We start from the raw sequence: 18,253 nt of genomic DNA on the forward strand, positions 1-18,253 counted from the left end.
AGATAAAAGAAATAATGAAAAACAAACTGATTCATTAGAGACATTTAATCTAAAGCAAATTCCTTCAAAAGGCACTATTCATGGCCGGGCACGGTGGCTCATGCCTGTAATCCCAGCCGTCTGGGAGGCTGAGGCGGGTGGATCACCTGAGGTTATGAGTTTAAGACCAGCCTGGCCAACATGGCGAAACCCCATCTCTACTAAAAATACAAAAAAACAAAAAAAATTAGCCAGGAGTGGTGGTCGGCACCCGTAATCCCAGCTACTCGGAGGGCTGAGGCAGTAGAATCACTTGAACTCAGGAGGTTGTAGTGAGCCCAGATCACGCCACTGCACTCCAGCCTGGGTGACAAATGCAAAACTCCATCTCAGAAAAAAAAAAAAAAAAAGATTCATTTTTTTTTAAAGAAACAAAGAAAAAATTCCAAAGGTAATAGAAATTACAAACCAGCTACAACAAACAGGATTTTAAACTTGAAGAATACTATACATCCAACACACACTTCAAAAATCTTAATGATGCATAAGATTTTCTGGAAAACAAAGCAAGTCATGAAATAGGTCAAAATTTGTTACTATCAGGAAACATGAAAATATATCGGCCGGGCGCGGTGGCTCAAGCCTGTAATCCCAGCACTTTGGGAGGCCGAGACGGGCGGATCACGAGGTCAGGAGATCGAGACCATCCTGGCTAACACGGTGAAACCCCGTCTCTACTAAAAATACAAAAAAAAAAACTAGCCGGGCGAGGTGGCGGCGCCTGTAGTCCCAGCTACTCGGGAGGCTGAGGCAGGAGAATGGCGTAAACCCGGGAGGCGGAGCTTGCAGTGAGCTGAGATCCGGCCACTGCACTCCAGCCTGGGCTACAGAGTGAGACTCCGCCTCAAAAAAAAAAAAAAAAAAAAAAAATATATATATATCTAGGCAAAGAAAAAAAAGCTTTCCACCATAATTTAATCACCTATTTGCATAATTTTCATTTTACAAATTGCAATTACTTACAGGTGGGGGAAAGATTTTCCCTTTTCTCCTTCATCTCTTGTAATCTCTTCTCCATTGCGCTGTGGTGACTACTATTAATTTTAATTATAGGACTATATGTTAATGAACCATTAGATTCAAATAAGAGAATAGGTACATCACCATCTGAAAACAAACAAAAAATCCACTTTAAGATCAAAATGCGCCTTCATACTTCAATATGACTCCTTTTAAGGAACAACCCCCAACACCCCATTTTCCTTCTTCCCTTTCAACATCATTACCTACTTCTGCTAATATTCTACCCCCACCACCTCCACAGGCAGTGACGCTGCTGCTACAGCTGCTGGCTCACATCTGCTGAGCAACTGCCCTCACCAAGTACTGTGCTAAGAACAACATATGCATTCGTGCATCCAACATCAAACCCAAACCCAAACTAGTAACCCCACTTAAAAACAAAGACTGAGACACAGAAGTCAAAAGTTGCAAAGCTGGAATGCAATTTGGTTTCTGTTTCTTGTCCCAGGTTTCAGAAACTGCCCCCATTAACCATCGCTCCTACCCTCAACACACACTCACAGACTCAGACATGAACCTGACTGCATTAAGTGGGATCAGCATGGTCCCAGAACCATGAAATTATGAGCTCGTTTTGTGTGGGTGCAGTTGTGTTTTTTTCTAGAAGGCTACCTTGCATAAGCTCAAGGAGCCCTTCAGTACTTTCATACTCACTACCAACAAAAAAATACCAAGAATCATTTAATATCTTCTCCTTTGCAACTCTTAAGCCTGAATAATCCTGACTGTAGTTCTGACAATATACAAATGTACATTAGTTGAATCATTAATACTTCATATGTATGGTTTTTAATTACGATACATATTTGGTCTAAGAAGAAAATTTTGTATCTATCATTACCATGTTGTCAAAATATTTTCAAATACACTGTCACTGACATAGGAAAGAAGGCCAAAGTGACAAAAGTATAAAGAATTATAGGAGAGTGTGTAATATTGATATGAGGCTAGGAGAGGCCAGATCATAAAGGACCTAGTAAATTGGAGAATATGTTAAATACAGGATTTTATCCTGAATATTTTTCCTTGGGATGATACCAAGAAATTTTAAACCAGGAAGGGGATGTCCTTCTTATTTAAGGTTTTCATCATTGTGACTGCAGCACAGAGATGAACTGTAAGGACAGAGTGGAGGGCAGGGTAAGGAGTGGCTCCCGTGGTGCAGGAGGGATGATCCAGGCATCAGGGGAGAGAGCAGGGAAGGAGAAAACAGAAGTCAAACAACTATTTCAGAAGCAGGGCCATGGTCTTGATGGGAGTTAGTGTCAGGAAGGAGGAGATGTCAAGGACGATTGCGTGTTTCTGGCTTGAGCTTCGATGAAGACCAGACAGTTGGTGTGAAGGAAGGACGGACACACACCAGGAGAGGCAGCGGGAGGGCTGAGCATGAAACAAATGATGCAGGCCATGTTTCTGGAAAGTTATGTGGCAGCACTACGTAGGCTAACTGTTCTACCCAATTCTGTCGCATTATCATCACGGATTTAAAATAAATCTTGGTCGGGCGTGGTGGCTCACGCCTGTAATCCCAGCACTTTGGGAGGCTGAGGCAGGCAGATCACAAGGTCAAGAGTTTAAGATCATCCTGGCCAACATGGTGAAACCCCATTTCTACTAAAAATAAAAAAATTAGCTGGGCGTGGTGGTGCACGCCTGTAGTCCCAGCTACTTGGGAGGCTGAGGCAGGAAAATCGCTTGAACTGAGATCACATCACTGTACTTCAGCCTGGTGAGAGAGCACGACTCCGTCTCAAAAAAATAAATAAATAAAATAAAATAAATCATGACAATTCTATTTGAATAATTTCAAAACACAGAATAGAGAATTTGTGACATAGTAACATAGATTAAAACAAAGAAAACAAAAACTAGAGGAATTAATGCTTTCTATTTCTAGTGACCATAATTGCTCATCTGTAGCAATGGTGTGTCAGAATTAGGAGGAAATACTGAATTTAGAGGACAGTGAAAAAGGCAAAAGAGAAATACCAAAAACATACAAAGTATCTTAATGTTTCATAATACTCTTTTTTGTTGTTGTTTTTTTGAGACGGAGTCTTGCTCTGTCACCCAGGATGGAGAGCAGTGGTGCAACCCCGGCTCACTGCAAGCTCCGCCTTCTGGGTTCACACCATTCTCCTGCCTCAGTCTCCCGAGTAGCTGGGACTACAGGTGCCCGCCACCACGCTCAGCTAATTTTTTGTATTTTTAGTAGAGACAGGGTCTCACCGTGTTAGCCAGGATGGTCTCGATCTCCTGACCTCCTGATCCACCCGCCTCAGCCTCCCAAAGTGCTGGGATTACAGATGTGAGCCACCGTGCCCAGCCCATAATATTCTTATATATAAGAATATTACTTAAGAATATATACATAAGAATACATATATTTTTTCTAAGACATCTTGTTATAACACATAATATTCTAAAATATTTTTCCAAATCACTAAAAGAATGTATCATCTAAGATTTGCCTATTCTGGGTAACAAAACAAAAAGACCAATTAGGTAAAAATACAAAGTTATATATAAAGAAGAAATAAATAGGTATTTATTTCAATAAGGCTTATTAGCCAAAGTTTGCTTTTCTTCTGAAATCATTCCTGAAAATAAAAAGTTCGACCACCTTGATGAATGGTTAAGACTATGGTCAATTAGCTCCGCTGCATGGCTCTATTCTGGCTCCCAGTCAAGTCTCCCGCAGGCTCCTGACATTTTGTCTTCTCCTTCCTAGAGTAAAGCTACGATAGTCTCCATCAGTCTCTCATCCTGAACACCACCAGTCATCGTGCAAATTAAACAAGGTGTATGGACACAAATGCAAAGAACTGTATTATATTTCTTAGCTTACCTAGACTTGTTTTTTGCCTTTGTAGCTCTTTAGCCATTTTCTCAAATTTCTTCTGAAATCTCTTATCATTTTCTGGTGTTTTAAAATTAAAATCTTTGGGCTGCATACATTTGCGCTGTGCAAAAAGAACACAAAAATTAATGCTGTATTGCAACTGCTTAAGATAGGAGAAAAAGCCGTTTCACATACATTTCTGATACCTTTTATAACATCAATAATAAAAACTTCTGAAAGAGGTGTTTCTTGCACTGTATGTGAATTGGCAATATTTATTTCTTTTTGTGCAAGTATAAAGAAAATGGACAGAATTTAAGACTGTATAAAAGGCTCTGTATTATGCTTTGTGAGACATTGTCATGATCCTAGTATTCTTAGTTTCCATGAAAGTTTTTAGCCAGTCTCTTTCGATTTTTTGCTATTGTTACCAAACCAGCCCAATCTAGTTCAACTTTGTGTATCAAAATGGTGAACTGTTTAATTGCCCTGGCCCCAGAGGTGGCAAGTTATGTCACTTGCGCATGCCCAGGTGAACCAAGCATGTAACCACAGGTGGAACCTAAGCACTTAGACCAAGGAACGGGGGCCAAATTAAGGAGTAAACACCTGATGGCATAATCTAGGATCCAATCAGATTGAGCCCTAGCATCACCTTGGGACACAACCCAGTCAGATGACACCTCCCAGCATCACCTCGTTGCAAGATCCAATCAGATCACACTTCGTTTTCTCTGCCTATGAAACTGCCTGAGCCCCCACCTCAGGGAGGCAGATTTGAGCATTTCCTTCTGTCTCCCTGCCAGGCAACTTGCAGTAAAGCCTTTCTTTTCTCAAAAGCAAGTGGCATGATCTTGGACTCTATGTGGGTTGGGCAGCAAGCCCATTGCCTGCTTGGTAGCACTATTCTCACATCGTTCTTCCTGCAAGACCATGACGCAGTAAGAAAACAATTTTTATTTTATAATTACCAAAGAAAAGAACCATTATTATTCTTGCCCCTACTATCATGAAATCCCAGGAGCTCCAATCAGCCAGTAAAACCCCAAAACTATAACTACACTTCCAAACACATGAAACCCCAGGATGATATCCACGGGAAGGTCTTGGGTTCACTCTACTCTTACCTTCTTCAGAGAGGGGAAATGTTTCCTTTGAAACATGCCTCACAGTCCCAGCCTTACCCACATTCTCTTCTTGGAACTGCCCATTGACTTCTCATCTTTAGCCCGGCCATCAGCACAAATACACATACTGAACTTCACAACGATTTTACCTACTAACACTTTTATGCCTGACTTCTTTCTTACAGGACCCCAGGGAAATGTAAGTCGTCTGTCTAGGTTCCTTGGTTTTCAGCTTGAAGCTGCCAGCCCAAATGTGCTTACATAAGGAGCTAGCTACCCATGTAAAAGCTAGCTCCGCCTCCCGGGCTTACGCCATTCTCCTGCCTCAGCCTCCCAAGTAGCTGGGACTACAGGCGCCTGCCACCTCGCCCGGCTAGTTTTTTGTATTTTTTAGTAGAGACGGGGTTTCACCGTGTTAGCCAGGATGGTCTCGATCTCCTGACGTCGTGATCCGCCCGTCTCGGCCTCCCAAAGTGCTGGGATTACAGGCTTGAGCCACCGCGCCCGGCCGAAAGAACTTCTTTTAGCTATTTAAGGCTAATGCCTATACTGAGATCTTGCTCTGTTAGTTATTCACTCATTTATTGACAAAAAACATGACTATATGTCTTGCAACCTAGAAAGATCCTTGTCATCATGGAGCTTGTATGCTGGGAAGGAATGACAGAAAATAAACATAATAAATAAGTAAATTGTATGTGTCTTGGGAGGTTCATTTCAACAGGCTTGGAACCGGCCTGCACTGCTTTCACTAAAGTACCTGCACTACACAAAATGTACTAATTAGGCAGTGGTGCTTTATAGCCACAGGTCTGGGAAGTTTGGGGACAACTGTGCCGGCCTGTCAACATTGTTTATGATTGGTGAGACGATGGATTTGCCTGGAGGCTCTGCCAGTGGGGCTGGTTCATATAGGCTCAGGGCCAGCCGTATACAAGAAGATGCTCCACCTGGTGCTCCCTGGTTCTCAGGTACTGTGCAGATTGGACACATTGTTATTTTGGGGTCCTGTGAATCTTCTCTAGCAACTGTATTCCATCAAACTGCCCACATTACTACAGTGTGTTAGGAGAAGCCAGTCAGCATTGCAGATGAAAAGAGACTCGCATAGTTGGCACAAGTGGGAAGGAATTGCTGGTACAAACAGGGGTGGCAGGATAGGTCTCACAGAGAAAGTAACATCTGCACAAAGCCATAGGGAGGCTGGAAAACGGGTCATGTGTATGGATTCTGGGGGAAGAATGTTCTAGACAGAGGGAACAGATAATGCAATGGCTCTGAAACAGAAACACGATTGGCATGTTTGAGGAACAGCAAGCTGGGCAGGCAGGCAGCAGGGTGAGGCAGCAGGCAGGCAGCAGGGTGAGGGGGGAGACAGATGCACAGAACCTCCTCAAAGACCCAAAAGAATAAGGCCTCAAGTCAGGTTTAATTTGCAATTACATTTGGAAAAGAGAAGGAAAGGGAAGGTTTTTAGACATGAAAATTAAAGTGGTAAAGTGTATGAGCAGTCATTAATGCTTCAGGTTAGGAAAAATTAAAAAGATTAGTAATATCCAATACTAGTCAGAGTATCAAGAAATAGGTTTTGTTTTGTTTTGTTTTGGTTTGGTTTTTTTGAGAAAGAGCCTTGCTGTTGCCCAGGCTGGAGTGCAGTGGTGCGATCTGGGCTCACTGCAACCTCCACCTCCTGGGTTCAAGCGAGTCTCCTGCCTCAGCCTCCTGAGTAGCTGGGATTACAGGTGTGCACCACCAGGTCTGGCTAATTTTTGTATTTTTAGTAGAGACGGGGTTTTGCCATGTTGGCCAGGCTGGTCTCAAACTCGTGGCCTCAACTGATTTGCCCGCCTCGGCCTCCTGAAGTGCTGGGACTACAGGTGTGAGCCACTGTATCTGGCCAAGAAATAGGTCATCTTGTATATGATTGGTGGAACTGTTAAAATCGAAATGTGTATGTATTCTGACCTAGTAATTTTATCTCTAGATATCTGACTTGGAGAAATAAACTCAAATATGTGGCATAAGTAATATACTTAGCAAAAACTGACAGTGACTAAAAGTACATGAATACCGGAAAAACACAGTCACAATGTATAATGCAATACAGAAAACTGAGTAGAGTCAAAGCTACTGACACGAAATGGTCAAAACTATATTGTTAACTGGGGAAGAGAAGACAACTCACCAGACGATACACATAAGATAGCAGAGCCCCTTCATGTCAAGCATGCATGTGTGTGTACATGTGTGTAATGTACTGAAGAAATGCCACCCAGGATACTCATCAAATTGAAAGCTGCTTACTTTGAGGGAGGGCAATCAAAGAGATGTCTGTGTTTACTAAATGTTTTACAATGAAAATATGCATGTACTACTGATGTGTTTTTACAATAAACACTTGATTTTAGCATGTCACAGGGAGTCCAGAGACTGCTGAACACTTTTTCACTTATAATCAGGTAAGACTGAAGGAAGTTCATCCATCACTGCATGGGCAAACGATGGCCTGTCTGAGATGAAATGTAATGGGGAAATATCATTTACTGTTTTCAGGAAATGTGAAGTCCACAGTTATTTCTCCTCCAGTCTAAAGGAAATGTAAAGTTCAGTTTGGAGACAGTCATCAAATCCTCCCTCTAACAGAGACTCTCATGTGAAAACAAACTGGCTGTGATGTTTCAGAGTAAACTCTCCTCAGATAAAGAAATCACAATTAGAAATAGAAAGCTGAAAAGGTGGTGGTTAAAATGTGAATGCGATCTCAAACGAAAGCAATATCTTTAACTCTACAGTTTGCCCTCTGTATCTGCAAGTTCCAGATCTATGGATTCAACCAGTCACGACTGGAAATATTCAAAAGAAAAAAAAAATTAACACAAATTTTAAAAAATACAGTAAAACAACTATTTACAAAGCAATCACATTGTATTAGGTATTTTAAGTAATCCAGAGATTACTTAAAGTACATGGGAGGAGCCAGGTGCAGTGGCTCACGCCTGTAATCCCAATTGGGAGGCTGAGGCAGGAGAATCACTTGGGGCCAGGAGTTTGAGACTAGCTTGGGGAACACAGAAAGACCCCATCTCTACAAACAATTTTTTCTTCGGTATACAAGAGGATCTGTGTAGGTTACATGCAAATACTATGGCATTTTATATAGGGGACTGGAGCATCAGTGGATTTTGGTATCTGTGGGGGTCCTGGAACTGATCCTCTGTGGATACTGAAGGACAACTGTATTTGTACAGCAGATTTTCCTCATAAATGACTTTGCACACTTGGATGTACGTCCATCAGACTTTTGAGATTCTTCTTGCTAAACAGAATGCAGGTATTTTGACTATAGATATAACACATTTCATTCTGAAGTAATTCCCACAGCACCTAAACGTTTGCTTGTCTCTTGGCACCTTTTAGTTTTCCCATGGCCAACCACAGTCTCTTCCATTTCCTACAAACGCTATCAAAGAAGTCATAGGATAAAATAATCTCTGTAATTCACACAAAAAAAATGCTACGTGAAATGAATAATATCATCAATAGCATACTTAAGACAACTCTGGAACATATTTCTAGAAGTTTGATTTTCTAAAACTAAAAAATAAAAATGAAGAAATCCCTAATTGCCATTATCTACATTGAAACCATGTACTTACTTTTTTTTTAATTAGGCTTGGTAAGTGTTCATTTGTATTAGCTGCAGGGAACAACGCTTCATCAATGTGTGCTCCAGCTGTCCTGCATCTGTGTAATTAAATTAAGGTAGTCTAATGAGGCTTTGTTTCTATTATACATTGACACAGCACTAAATCTGCACATGTATGAGCAATTTAAGAAATCCATACCTAGGTCATTTTAACAGACTTTAAAAACATAAATACAACCGCAAATACAAAAGTCAGTATAAATCAAACTTCCCAAAATCATCTCTATCCGGTGTGTAAGTATAAGAGAAGCAAGAGGCAGGTAAAGGAAGTACAATTTTATGCAACCATTTTTGATTTGTAGCATACTTCAAAATTATTAGTGCACAGACTCATAAAGGTATAAGTAAATGCTATCAAATGGATCATTTAATAGTAAACAAGCCATAAAACAGATAATTTAGAGGTAGAAGGGATGTAAAGAAATTGAAGTCAGAGGACATCTCTTTCCTCCAAAATTAGGTTGTCCTTTTTGTTTTTCTGTCCAGACACCACCAGCATCAGCCCCAAGGCCTGGGTGTGCAACCAACGCTCCGCATTGCCAAGCCTCCTCCTCCTGCCCTGTGGACAGACCTGCCATGTCTCCTGTCCACCTGCGTATCTCTGGGTTCCTGTGACCCTTATCCCTTCTTAGCATTTTGTCACTCAAGTGTAAATAATTATGATTTTCTAAATGATCTCCTGCCTTACTGTTTGTTTCTCCTCTACTAATTCACTCATACATTACAGAAATATTAACCTTAAATTTCTCCCCAACCCAGATAAAAACCTTCTGTCACTCCCAGGTTTAGAGCATATTCTCACTCATTTGCTGTTTAAGTGTTTTTATAATAAGGCCTCTATTCACCTCTCCAACTATCCCTCACAGGCCTATCACTGTTCAACATCTAACACACAGTTATTTGAAAAAATAAAGTATACTGCAATAAAAAAACACATATCCATATTGATATAGAAATTTCTACAAAATATATTAGGAATGAAGGAAGTTTCAGAAATATGTGCCTCTATATAGTACAGTATGGTCTATGCAGTGTGGTAAGTAACACTAGGGTAGTGAATCTCATCCTGGTGTCCCTGACCCCCTTCTGAGGGTGTGCAAAGTCAATACTATCTTTATAACAACACTAACACGTGATTTTCTTTTCCTGTCTCACGTTATCTCCTCAGTATACGATGCAGTGGAGTTTTCAGAAGCAAAATGACATGTGCTATACACTGAATGCAGAGGCAGATATGAGAAGGCAACTGTCTTCTAATAAGCCAGGCATCAGAGAAATCTGCAAAAATGTACAAGTTTAAAAAAGAATACAGTGTAGTAATTGTAACCAGAGAAGTACAACCAGCAGAAAAGCAGCAAAAAGTTGCAAAATGAGTATGGTTCAGAGAAAGCTTCAGGTCAGAGATGATCACTAGACTCAACTCTGACAAGGAGGCAGATGTCAGAGGGCACAGATCTTCCATCTGGAAGCAGAGCACAGACTCAAGCACAGTGCAGCAAAGAGCGTGACATTTTTGGGAAAACATACGCCATTTGTATGACTGAGTGAATGAATGCGAGTTAGGAGACCAGGAACAAAAAAAGAATTCATGTGATTCCAAGGGTTGTACTTTCTAAGCTAATGAGCTTGGACCCCGTCCTGTGGGCGCTGGGGTATGAGGACAGGTGTGAGAGACGGGTCGTGGGCAGGTCACCGGTCCAGGACGAGGAGGCCAGTCAGGGACTACTGCAATAACTGAGGCAGGAGACGCTCAAGATTCAGTAAAGGCAGTTGGGGACTAAGATGGGGAGGGGGAATCCTTAACTGAATAATATTTAGACAATAAAAATGGAAGGTTTTTGACCTCTGGTTAAATCTGGTGGACTGAGCACATGCTTTTCTTTTGACCCCCAAAACCCCAATAAAATGATAGTAAAGGAAAACAAAAAGACATAAACCAACAAAAATAAAAAGTAGATAAGAGCTGTCTGGGGAACAGTAATCAAACAATAAAACAAAAAAAAAAAGTAAAGGGAAACCCAAGCCTGGCAGCTGGGGTGGGAGAGGAGTCCATTTGGAGCTCAGAACCTGGAGCTCAGAACAGCTCGAGGGCAGGAGGCACAGATGAAGCCAGAGCACTCAGAGGTGGGGCAGGGGGCAGAGGACAGCAGGCAAAGGGCAGAGGGTGGAGGGTGGAAGGCTGAAAAGAGGCAGCAACTCTCCTTGCCCGTGCCCACTCACTGCCACCAGTGCCCAATGGGGTCACTGGGACCATGTTCAGATAACTGGAGCCTGAGAAGCTCTGGACTCAAAGGACACCAGGCCAAGCTCAGGGAAAACAAAAAGTTTTCCATGAAAGGAAATATATTCATGGTTCGCTCTGAGATTCAGCCTAACACACAACTTCCACAGTCATAATGATGTAAACATAAACTACTGATTTAACCAACATGTATCATGTACAGTGCAATCAAGAATGGAAACAGCCTGCCCATGAATGTGTCCATGCAAACAGCAGATGCCCGCATGTGGGAGTGGGATGCCCTGGGAGCGGCTGATTAAAAACGAAATTCTCACTTCCCTATCAGAAAGTCACTAGATAATATCTGAAACTGAAAAACCAAGACAGCAATACAGCCACAGTATTTAGAAATATGGAGGTCACTGAACAGTTTATCTGCAGAAGCAGCCACATGTGTGAAAGGAGCTGCCTCTGGGGAACAGGAATTGAGGGTGAAAAGGGTCAAGAAAGGGACCGTTGTTTTTCATGATAAGCCTTGTAATACTGGTTCTTCGTGAGTGTGTGTGTGTGTGTGCGCGCGTGCGTGTGTGCATACAATGGAACATGATTCCACCATAAAAAGAAATGCAATTCTAATACAGATGACGTCATGAACCTTGAAAACATTACGCTAAGAGAAAGAAGCCAGACATGAAGGTCGTATATTATATGATTCCACTTATGTGAAATGTCCAGAAAAGGAAAATCCACAGAGAAAGAAAATCCACAGAGAAAGAAAGTAGACTAGTAGCTGCCTTGGCTGGCGGGAGAATGGGGAATAGGGCTAAGGGGTACAAGGTTTCATTCTGAGGTGATGAAAATGTTTTAAAATTGTGGTGACAGTTGCACAACTCTGTGAATACAGTCATATGCCGCATAACAACCTTTTGGTCAATGAGAGACCACATACACAACAGTGATCACATAAGATTATAATGGAGCTGAAAAATTCCTATCGCCTAGTAACATACTGATGTTCCTAATCCCGTGTAGGCCCAGGCTAATGTGTGGCTTTGTGTCCTAGTTTTTTTTTTAAGTTTAAAAGTAAAAATTAAAATTAAAAAATAGAAAAAGCTGATAAAGCTGTAAGGTATTTTTATACTGCTGTACAATGTATTTTAAGGTGTTATTACAAAAGAGTCAAAAAATTTAAAACGTTACAGTTTATCATGTAAAAAAGCTATAGTAAGGCCAAATTAAAAAAAAAAATACAGCATAGGCAAGGTGCGGTGGCTCACAACTGTAATCCCAACACTTTGGGAAGCCGAGGCGGGAGGTCAGGAGTTCAAGGCCATCCTGGCTAACATGGTGAAAACCCTTCTCTACTAAAAATGCAAAAATTAGCCAGGTGTGGTGGCACGCGCCTATAATCCCAGCTACTCAGGAGGATGAGTCAGAAGAATCGCTTGAACCCGGGAGGTAGAGGCTGCAGTGACCCAAGATCGCGCCACTGCACTCCAGCCTGGGCAACAGAGCGAGACTCCATTTCAAAAAAAAAAAAAAAATACAGTATAATAACTATTTACATAGTACTCATATTGTATTAGGTATTATAAATAACCTAGGGGCTGTTTTTTTCCCTCCCACCACACGTAACAGAGAGATAGGTTACATACTTATGGGAGGAGCCAGGTGCAATCCCAACATTTTGGGAGGCAGAGGGAGGAGGACTGTTTGAGGTCAGGAGTTGGAGACTAGCTGGGGCAATGTAGCAAGACTGCCATCTCTACAAAAATAAATAAATAAATAAATAAATAAATAAATAAACAAATAATTAGCCAGTCATAGTGGCAAACACCTGTAGTCCCAGCTCCTCAGGAAGCTGAGGCAGGAGGATTGCTTGAGCCTAGGAGGTTGAGGCTACAGTGAGCCATAATTGTGCCACTGCACTCCAGCCTGGGAGACACAAAGCAAGACCTTGTCTCTAAAAAAAGTTATAGTATCAGTTAATACAGCTGCTCCAAAAAATATACATCCAGTGTAACCTAAGTGTATGACATGTATAAAGTCCATAGTAGTGTACAGTAGTAATGCCCTAGGCCTTCACATTCGCTCACCACTCACTCAACGACCCAACCACAGCAATTTCCAGTCTAGCAAGCTCCATCCATAGTAAACGCCCTATATAGGTATACCATATTTTATCTTTTATGCCATATTTTTACTGTACCTTTTCTATGTTTAAATATTTCAGAGACACAAATACTTACCACTGTCTTACAACTGCATATGCCATAGAGGTTTGTGCCTAGGAGCAATAGGTTGTGCCACAGAGCCTAGGTGTGCAGTAGCTATGTCATGCAGGTGTGTGTAAACACACACTATGATGTCTGCACAACAACAAAATCACCTACCTATTCATTTCTCAGAAGGCATCCCTGTCGTTAAGCAATACCTAACTGCATATTTAAAACCAATGAATTGTACACTTTAATTGGGCAAATTGTGTAGCATGCGAATCAGATCTTTAAAACAATGTCGGGGCCGGGCGCGGTGGCTCAAGCCTGTAATCCCAGCACTTTGGGAGGCTGAGACGGGCAAATCACGAGGTCAGGAGATCGAGACCATCCTGGCGAACACGGTGAAACCCCGTCTCTACTAAAAAATACAAAAAACTAGCCGGGCGAGGTGGCGGGTGCCTGTAGTCCCAGCTACTCGGGAGGCTGAGGCAGGAGAATGGCGGGAACCCGGGAGGCGGAGCTTGCAGTGAGCTGAGATCCGGCCACTGCACTCCAGCCAGGGGCGACAGAGCGAGACTCTGTCTCAAAAAAAAAAAAAAAAGTTGGAAAAAAAAAAACGAGACACCACTACACATCCGCTCGAATGGCTAAAATTCAAAAGATGGATAAATTACAAGTATTGGTGAAGACGTGGAGCGAATGGAACCCTCACACTGCTGGTAGGAATATACAGTGCCATAACCGCCTTGGAAAAGTTTGGGTAATGACCCAAGAGAAATGAAAGCATACAAAGACACAAACGTAAATGTCCATTGTAACTTTATTCATAACAACCTAAAATGGAAAACTAGCCCAATTTCCATCAACTGGTGGCACTGTGCTACATGCCTGCAATAGAATACTACTCAGCTATAAAAGAAAATGAAACCACTGCTATACACAACATGGACAAATAGCAAAAACATCACCTTCGGTGAAAGAAGTCTGGCACAAAATAGTACACACTGGATGAGTCCACTGATCTGAAGCCACAGAACTGGTGACACTAATCTTTAATGACAGAAACCAAATCTGTGGCTGCCCTGGGGTGGGAGGAGGGGGCAGGGAGGCCGACAGCAAATGAACATGAGGGAGATTTAGGGGTGATGAAAATGCTCTATATTTTGGTTGTGGTGGTGACACAGGTATACACATTTGCCAAAACTCTGTGAATGTACACTTAAAATGGGTCCACTTTATTTTATGTAAATGTTTTTATAAAGCTGATTTTAAAAAACAAACCAACTATCTGAGCCTACAATAATGGGGTGAGCAGAAAGCTGTATCTAATAAAAGTGATGGAAAGGGAGGCAGGGTGGAAGAGAACGAGGAAGGAAATGTTTTTGAGGTGTGCTTCTTTTTAAAAAGTCCCCTTAATTACCAATTTTAAGCACGAGAAGTTTTTAGCAGCTTCTTCTTAAGCAAAATGTCGCCGATTTACCACTATTGTGAGTAAGGGAACAGCAAAAGGGCGCTGGCTGAGATGCATCTGGATGAAAGACGTGGAGGAGACCTTAGATAACCGTGTTATCAAATACACAGTATTAAAATCACCACCATCATCAGAGCAAAGGTCAGCCAGTTCATGAGAAGCCTCAAACCAACTGTGCTGGAAAATCCACTACCATTGCCTCCTATTGCACAACACAGACAACCGAGGAGTAAGAAGATCATTTGCCAAAGTTTACAAAAACCAGTAAGTGTCCTTTAAGTTAGCAGTTTAAGGAAGGGCTTGATTCAACCCATTAAAATGTGTGCCTGGCATAGGTTATACAGTTGTGGGAGGTGTGTTCTGTTGCCTTTGAGGTAAGCTTCCCAACTGCATATCCTTTAGAGTGATAAGATGTAAGGTGCACCGAGATGCTCTCCCTGAATTTCATCCACCTGGGTGTAACTAGCATCACTCACTATGAAGTAGTAAGTGGCACTTACTGCGGGTAATGCCATTCTGCATGCCAACAGCTATGCTTCAGCACATGTGGTAACACACTAAAGCTGCTACACTGAAACCCACGTTTACCAGGGGTCCAACCAAAATCTACTGAACAGACAAAAAACCTTCCAGTTAGATTTCTATTTTTCTTCAGAAATGTAAAATGATAACATTATCCTACCATCTAGTGGTCAAAACGAAAAGTGTTTCAAGAGATGCCTCTAAACAGAGAACCAACTATTTGACTTGCTGCTGCCTCAGAGCCAGCAGAAATCAAAGCAGCAACATTCTCCCCGGGAAGCTCTGCTCTGTTGAGCTTGTTCTCCCCAGAGAGCCAATTCCCTCCAGCACTTCCCACAGCACACCTGCTAGGTGGGCCAGGAACCACCAACTCCCATTCTACCCTTAGGACGACCCCTTGTCTTTGAAACCTGGGCCAATCCTGCAGCCTTTTTCCTACTCTGGTGCCAAACTGCCCAGCACCAGTATCTTATTCTCTAGGCCCAGTCAGTAAGTCAATTCAGGAAAAGTACATTAATCTTTTATGTAGACGGCACTGTGTTAGTGAAGCAAAAAAGTGAATCATATCTTTTTGAAGATTCCAGCCGCCAAGCACACAATCCTTCATGTGTATCCCTGCCACACAAGGAAGAAAACAGAAGACTCAGAGAACTCTGCACATAGTGCTCTGCCGGCAGAGAGAACACTTCTGTGGCCCAGCACTGGAACAGCAGTAGCACGTTAACTCAGGAGCGGCTGGAGGAACCTAGAGCCCAGCAGTTGAGGAATTCGCCCAGTCCTAAATGGTTACATCCACTGTCACACACTGATGTGACATGAGGAGGACACATCAGACCGTCCCAACCTGAGGGACGTTCCTATCACTGGTCAGTGACCTTCAACAGTGTCAAAGTCACAGAAGCCAGTGAAAGACTAAGGAATGGCTGCAGGGTGAGAAGGCTGAGGAGGTGAGAAGTGGAGCTGGCCGCCGGTAGGATAGGAATGGAGTCTGAGGATTCTGGGAGGAAAGGAGCTGTGGTAAGCCCCTAATGTCGGCTTGTGTTGTGCTTATGTGGGAATATATCCTTGTTTCTAGCAAACACTAAATGCAGGGGGTGATGGCGTTCAGTCAGCAACCAACTCGCAGCCTAGCAAGGACAAAGCCTGTGAACCATATTCCCAACCTAACTGTTAGTTTGCAATTGTTTAAAAATGATAAACTTTCGTCAACAGAACTTAGAGTGGGGACCAAGCTGACCTTTATTTCACCTTTATTTATTCTTTCTTTAAGGTAAAAATTTCTATGTCCAAAGGAAATGTCAGAATTTTATCAATTGTCATCTGATCTTAAAATGAACACTCCCAGAAGGAACCCAACAGAATGGGATTCTAGTGACACCTAGTGACCTTACAAAGTTAATGTTCACATTTTCAGTGGAAACCATGAGCTACTGCATTGGAAAGGCAGGTAGGCAGTTCACCAAGAAAGAACAGACGTGACATAAAACATGCAGGTCAGTTTGGCTCTTATCTCCATGTTCTGTTGAAGAAAATTCAAGCTCACTAAAAATCAGAGAAATGCAAATAAAAACAGTATTATTTTTCTTCTACTAATTAGAAAACATTAAAAGAACTGACAACTCACAATATAAGCAAAGGTATTGGGAAACAGGTATTCTTTGATAATTCCAGAAAGAATGGAAACCAGTATACTTCTTCCAGAAGGTAATTTGGCAGCATCTATCATATTTAAATATGTAAACTCTCTGAACTGAACAGCCCACTTTTGGGATTTAAATCTACGGAAAGATTTATCATCTGCAAAAAGGTAATATATACAGAAGCTCAGTGCTCTAATATTTCTAATTAAAAATAAAGAACTAAGAAATGAAAAACTTCAATCATCAATAGGACACTGGTTACAAAAATTACTGGACAGCTACTACAAAAGATTCTTACATATATAAAGTGGGACGTATCTGCATGTACAGACAGGAAAAGGATGTCCTGTAATAAAAAGTTAACTAAAGAAGTATATAGGTTGGGCGCAGTGGCTCAAGCCTGTAATCCCAGCACTTTGGGAGGCTGAGGCGGGCAGATCACGAGGTCAGGAGATCGAGGCCATCCTGGCTAACCCAGTGGAAACCTGTCTCTACTAAAAACAAAAAATTAGCCGGGCGTGGTGGCGGTGCCTGTAGTCCCAGCTACTCGGGAGGCTGAGGCAGGAGAATGGTGTGAACTCGGGAGGCAGAGCTTGCAGTGAGCCGAGATTGCACCACTGCACTCCAGCCTGGGCAACAGAGCAAGACTCCGTCAGAAAGAAAGAAAGAAAGAAAAAGAAAGAGAGAGAGAGAGAGAGAAAGAGAGAAAGAGAGAAAGAGAGAGAGAGAAAGAAAGAAAGAAGGAAAGAAAGAAAGAAGAAAGGAAAGAAGGAAAGAAAGAAAGGAAGGAAGTAAAGGAAGGAAGTAAAGAAGGAAGGAAAGAAGGAAGGAAAGAAAGAAAGAGAGAGAGAAAAAAAAGAAAGAAAGAAAGAAAGAAAAGAAAAAAATATATATATATAAATTAGCCAGGCATGGTGCTGCATATCTAAAGCCCCAGCTACTCGGGAGGCTGAGGCAGGAGAATTGCTTAAATCCAGGAGGCGGAGGTTGCAGTGAGCCAAGATCATGCCACTGCACTCCAGTCTGGGCAACAGAGTGAGACTCAGTCTCCAGGGGAAAAAAAAAAAGGTTTGTTTTTGTATAATGAAGTTACAAGTATTACGGAGTCTGCATGAGCCCCTTGAGAAAGAGGCTGGAGTTGGTGGTGGGCAGAAATAGAGAGAGAAAGGGGATAAAGAATGACAGGAGGGAGAGTCAGGGGCCGGGCCAGCAAAGCAGAGCAAGAATCCCTAACTCTCAGAAGAAAACACTATCAGTGATATCAGTGATCACCCCCAATGCAGGATTAGCCGAGAGGCCCTATTTAGGTACAGAAATGCCTTCTATTTTAATTTTTGCCCATGCATCTCTATTTACTTCAAGCTTCTAGTAAAGGTCTCTGTTTCTGCACTCTCCCCTCCATATTTCTATTCAACTTTTAAAATGCAGTTTTTTTCAAGTCAT

At 42.0% G+C, this 18,253-nt stretch overlaps 1 protein-coding gene across 2 annotated transcripts in view; it reads right to left on the reverse strand.

The window, feature by feature from the left end:
* Nucleotides 1-18,253, reverse strand: part of MCPH1 (microcephalin 1) — a 246,982-nt gene that overhangs the window by 212,278 nt on the left and 16,451 nt on the right. The window contains exons 4-6 of one of the 2 annotated variants that reach the window (XM_033177581.1): nt 8,688-8,775; nt 3,911-4,025; nt 1,003-1,146 (exon numbers count right to left, since the gene is read on the reverse strand). In XM_033177581.1, the coding sequence (XP_033033472.1) occupies nt 1,003-1,146; nt 3,911-4,025; nt 8,688-8,775 (347 nt within the window). Of the gene's footprint in view, nt 1-1,002; nt 1,147-3,910; nt 4,026-8,683; nt 8,776-18,253 lie in introns of both variants that reach the window. The other variant, XM_033177588.1, reaches the window with a different exon arrangement.

This window comes from Trachypithecus francoisi, unplaced genomic scaffold, assembly GCF_009764315.1.
Source record: "Trachypithecus francoisi isolate TF-2019V2 unplaced genomic scaffold, Tfra_2.0 Contig01558, whole genome shotgun sequence".
In the NCBI taxonomy this organism is placed as follows: domain Eukaryota; kingdom Metazoa; phylum Chordata; class Mammalia; order Primates; family Cercopithecidae; genus Trachypithecus; species Trachypithecus francoisi.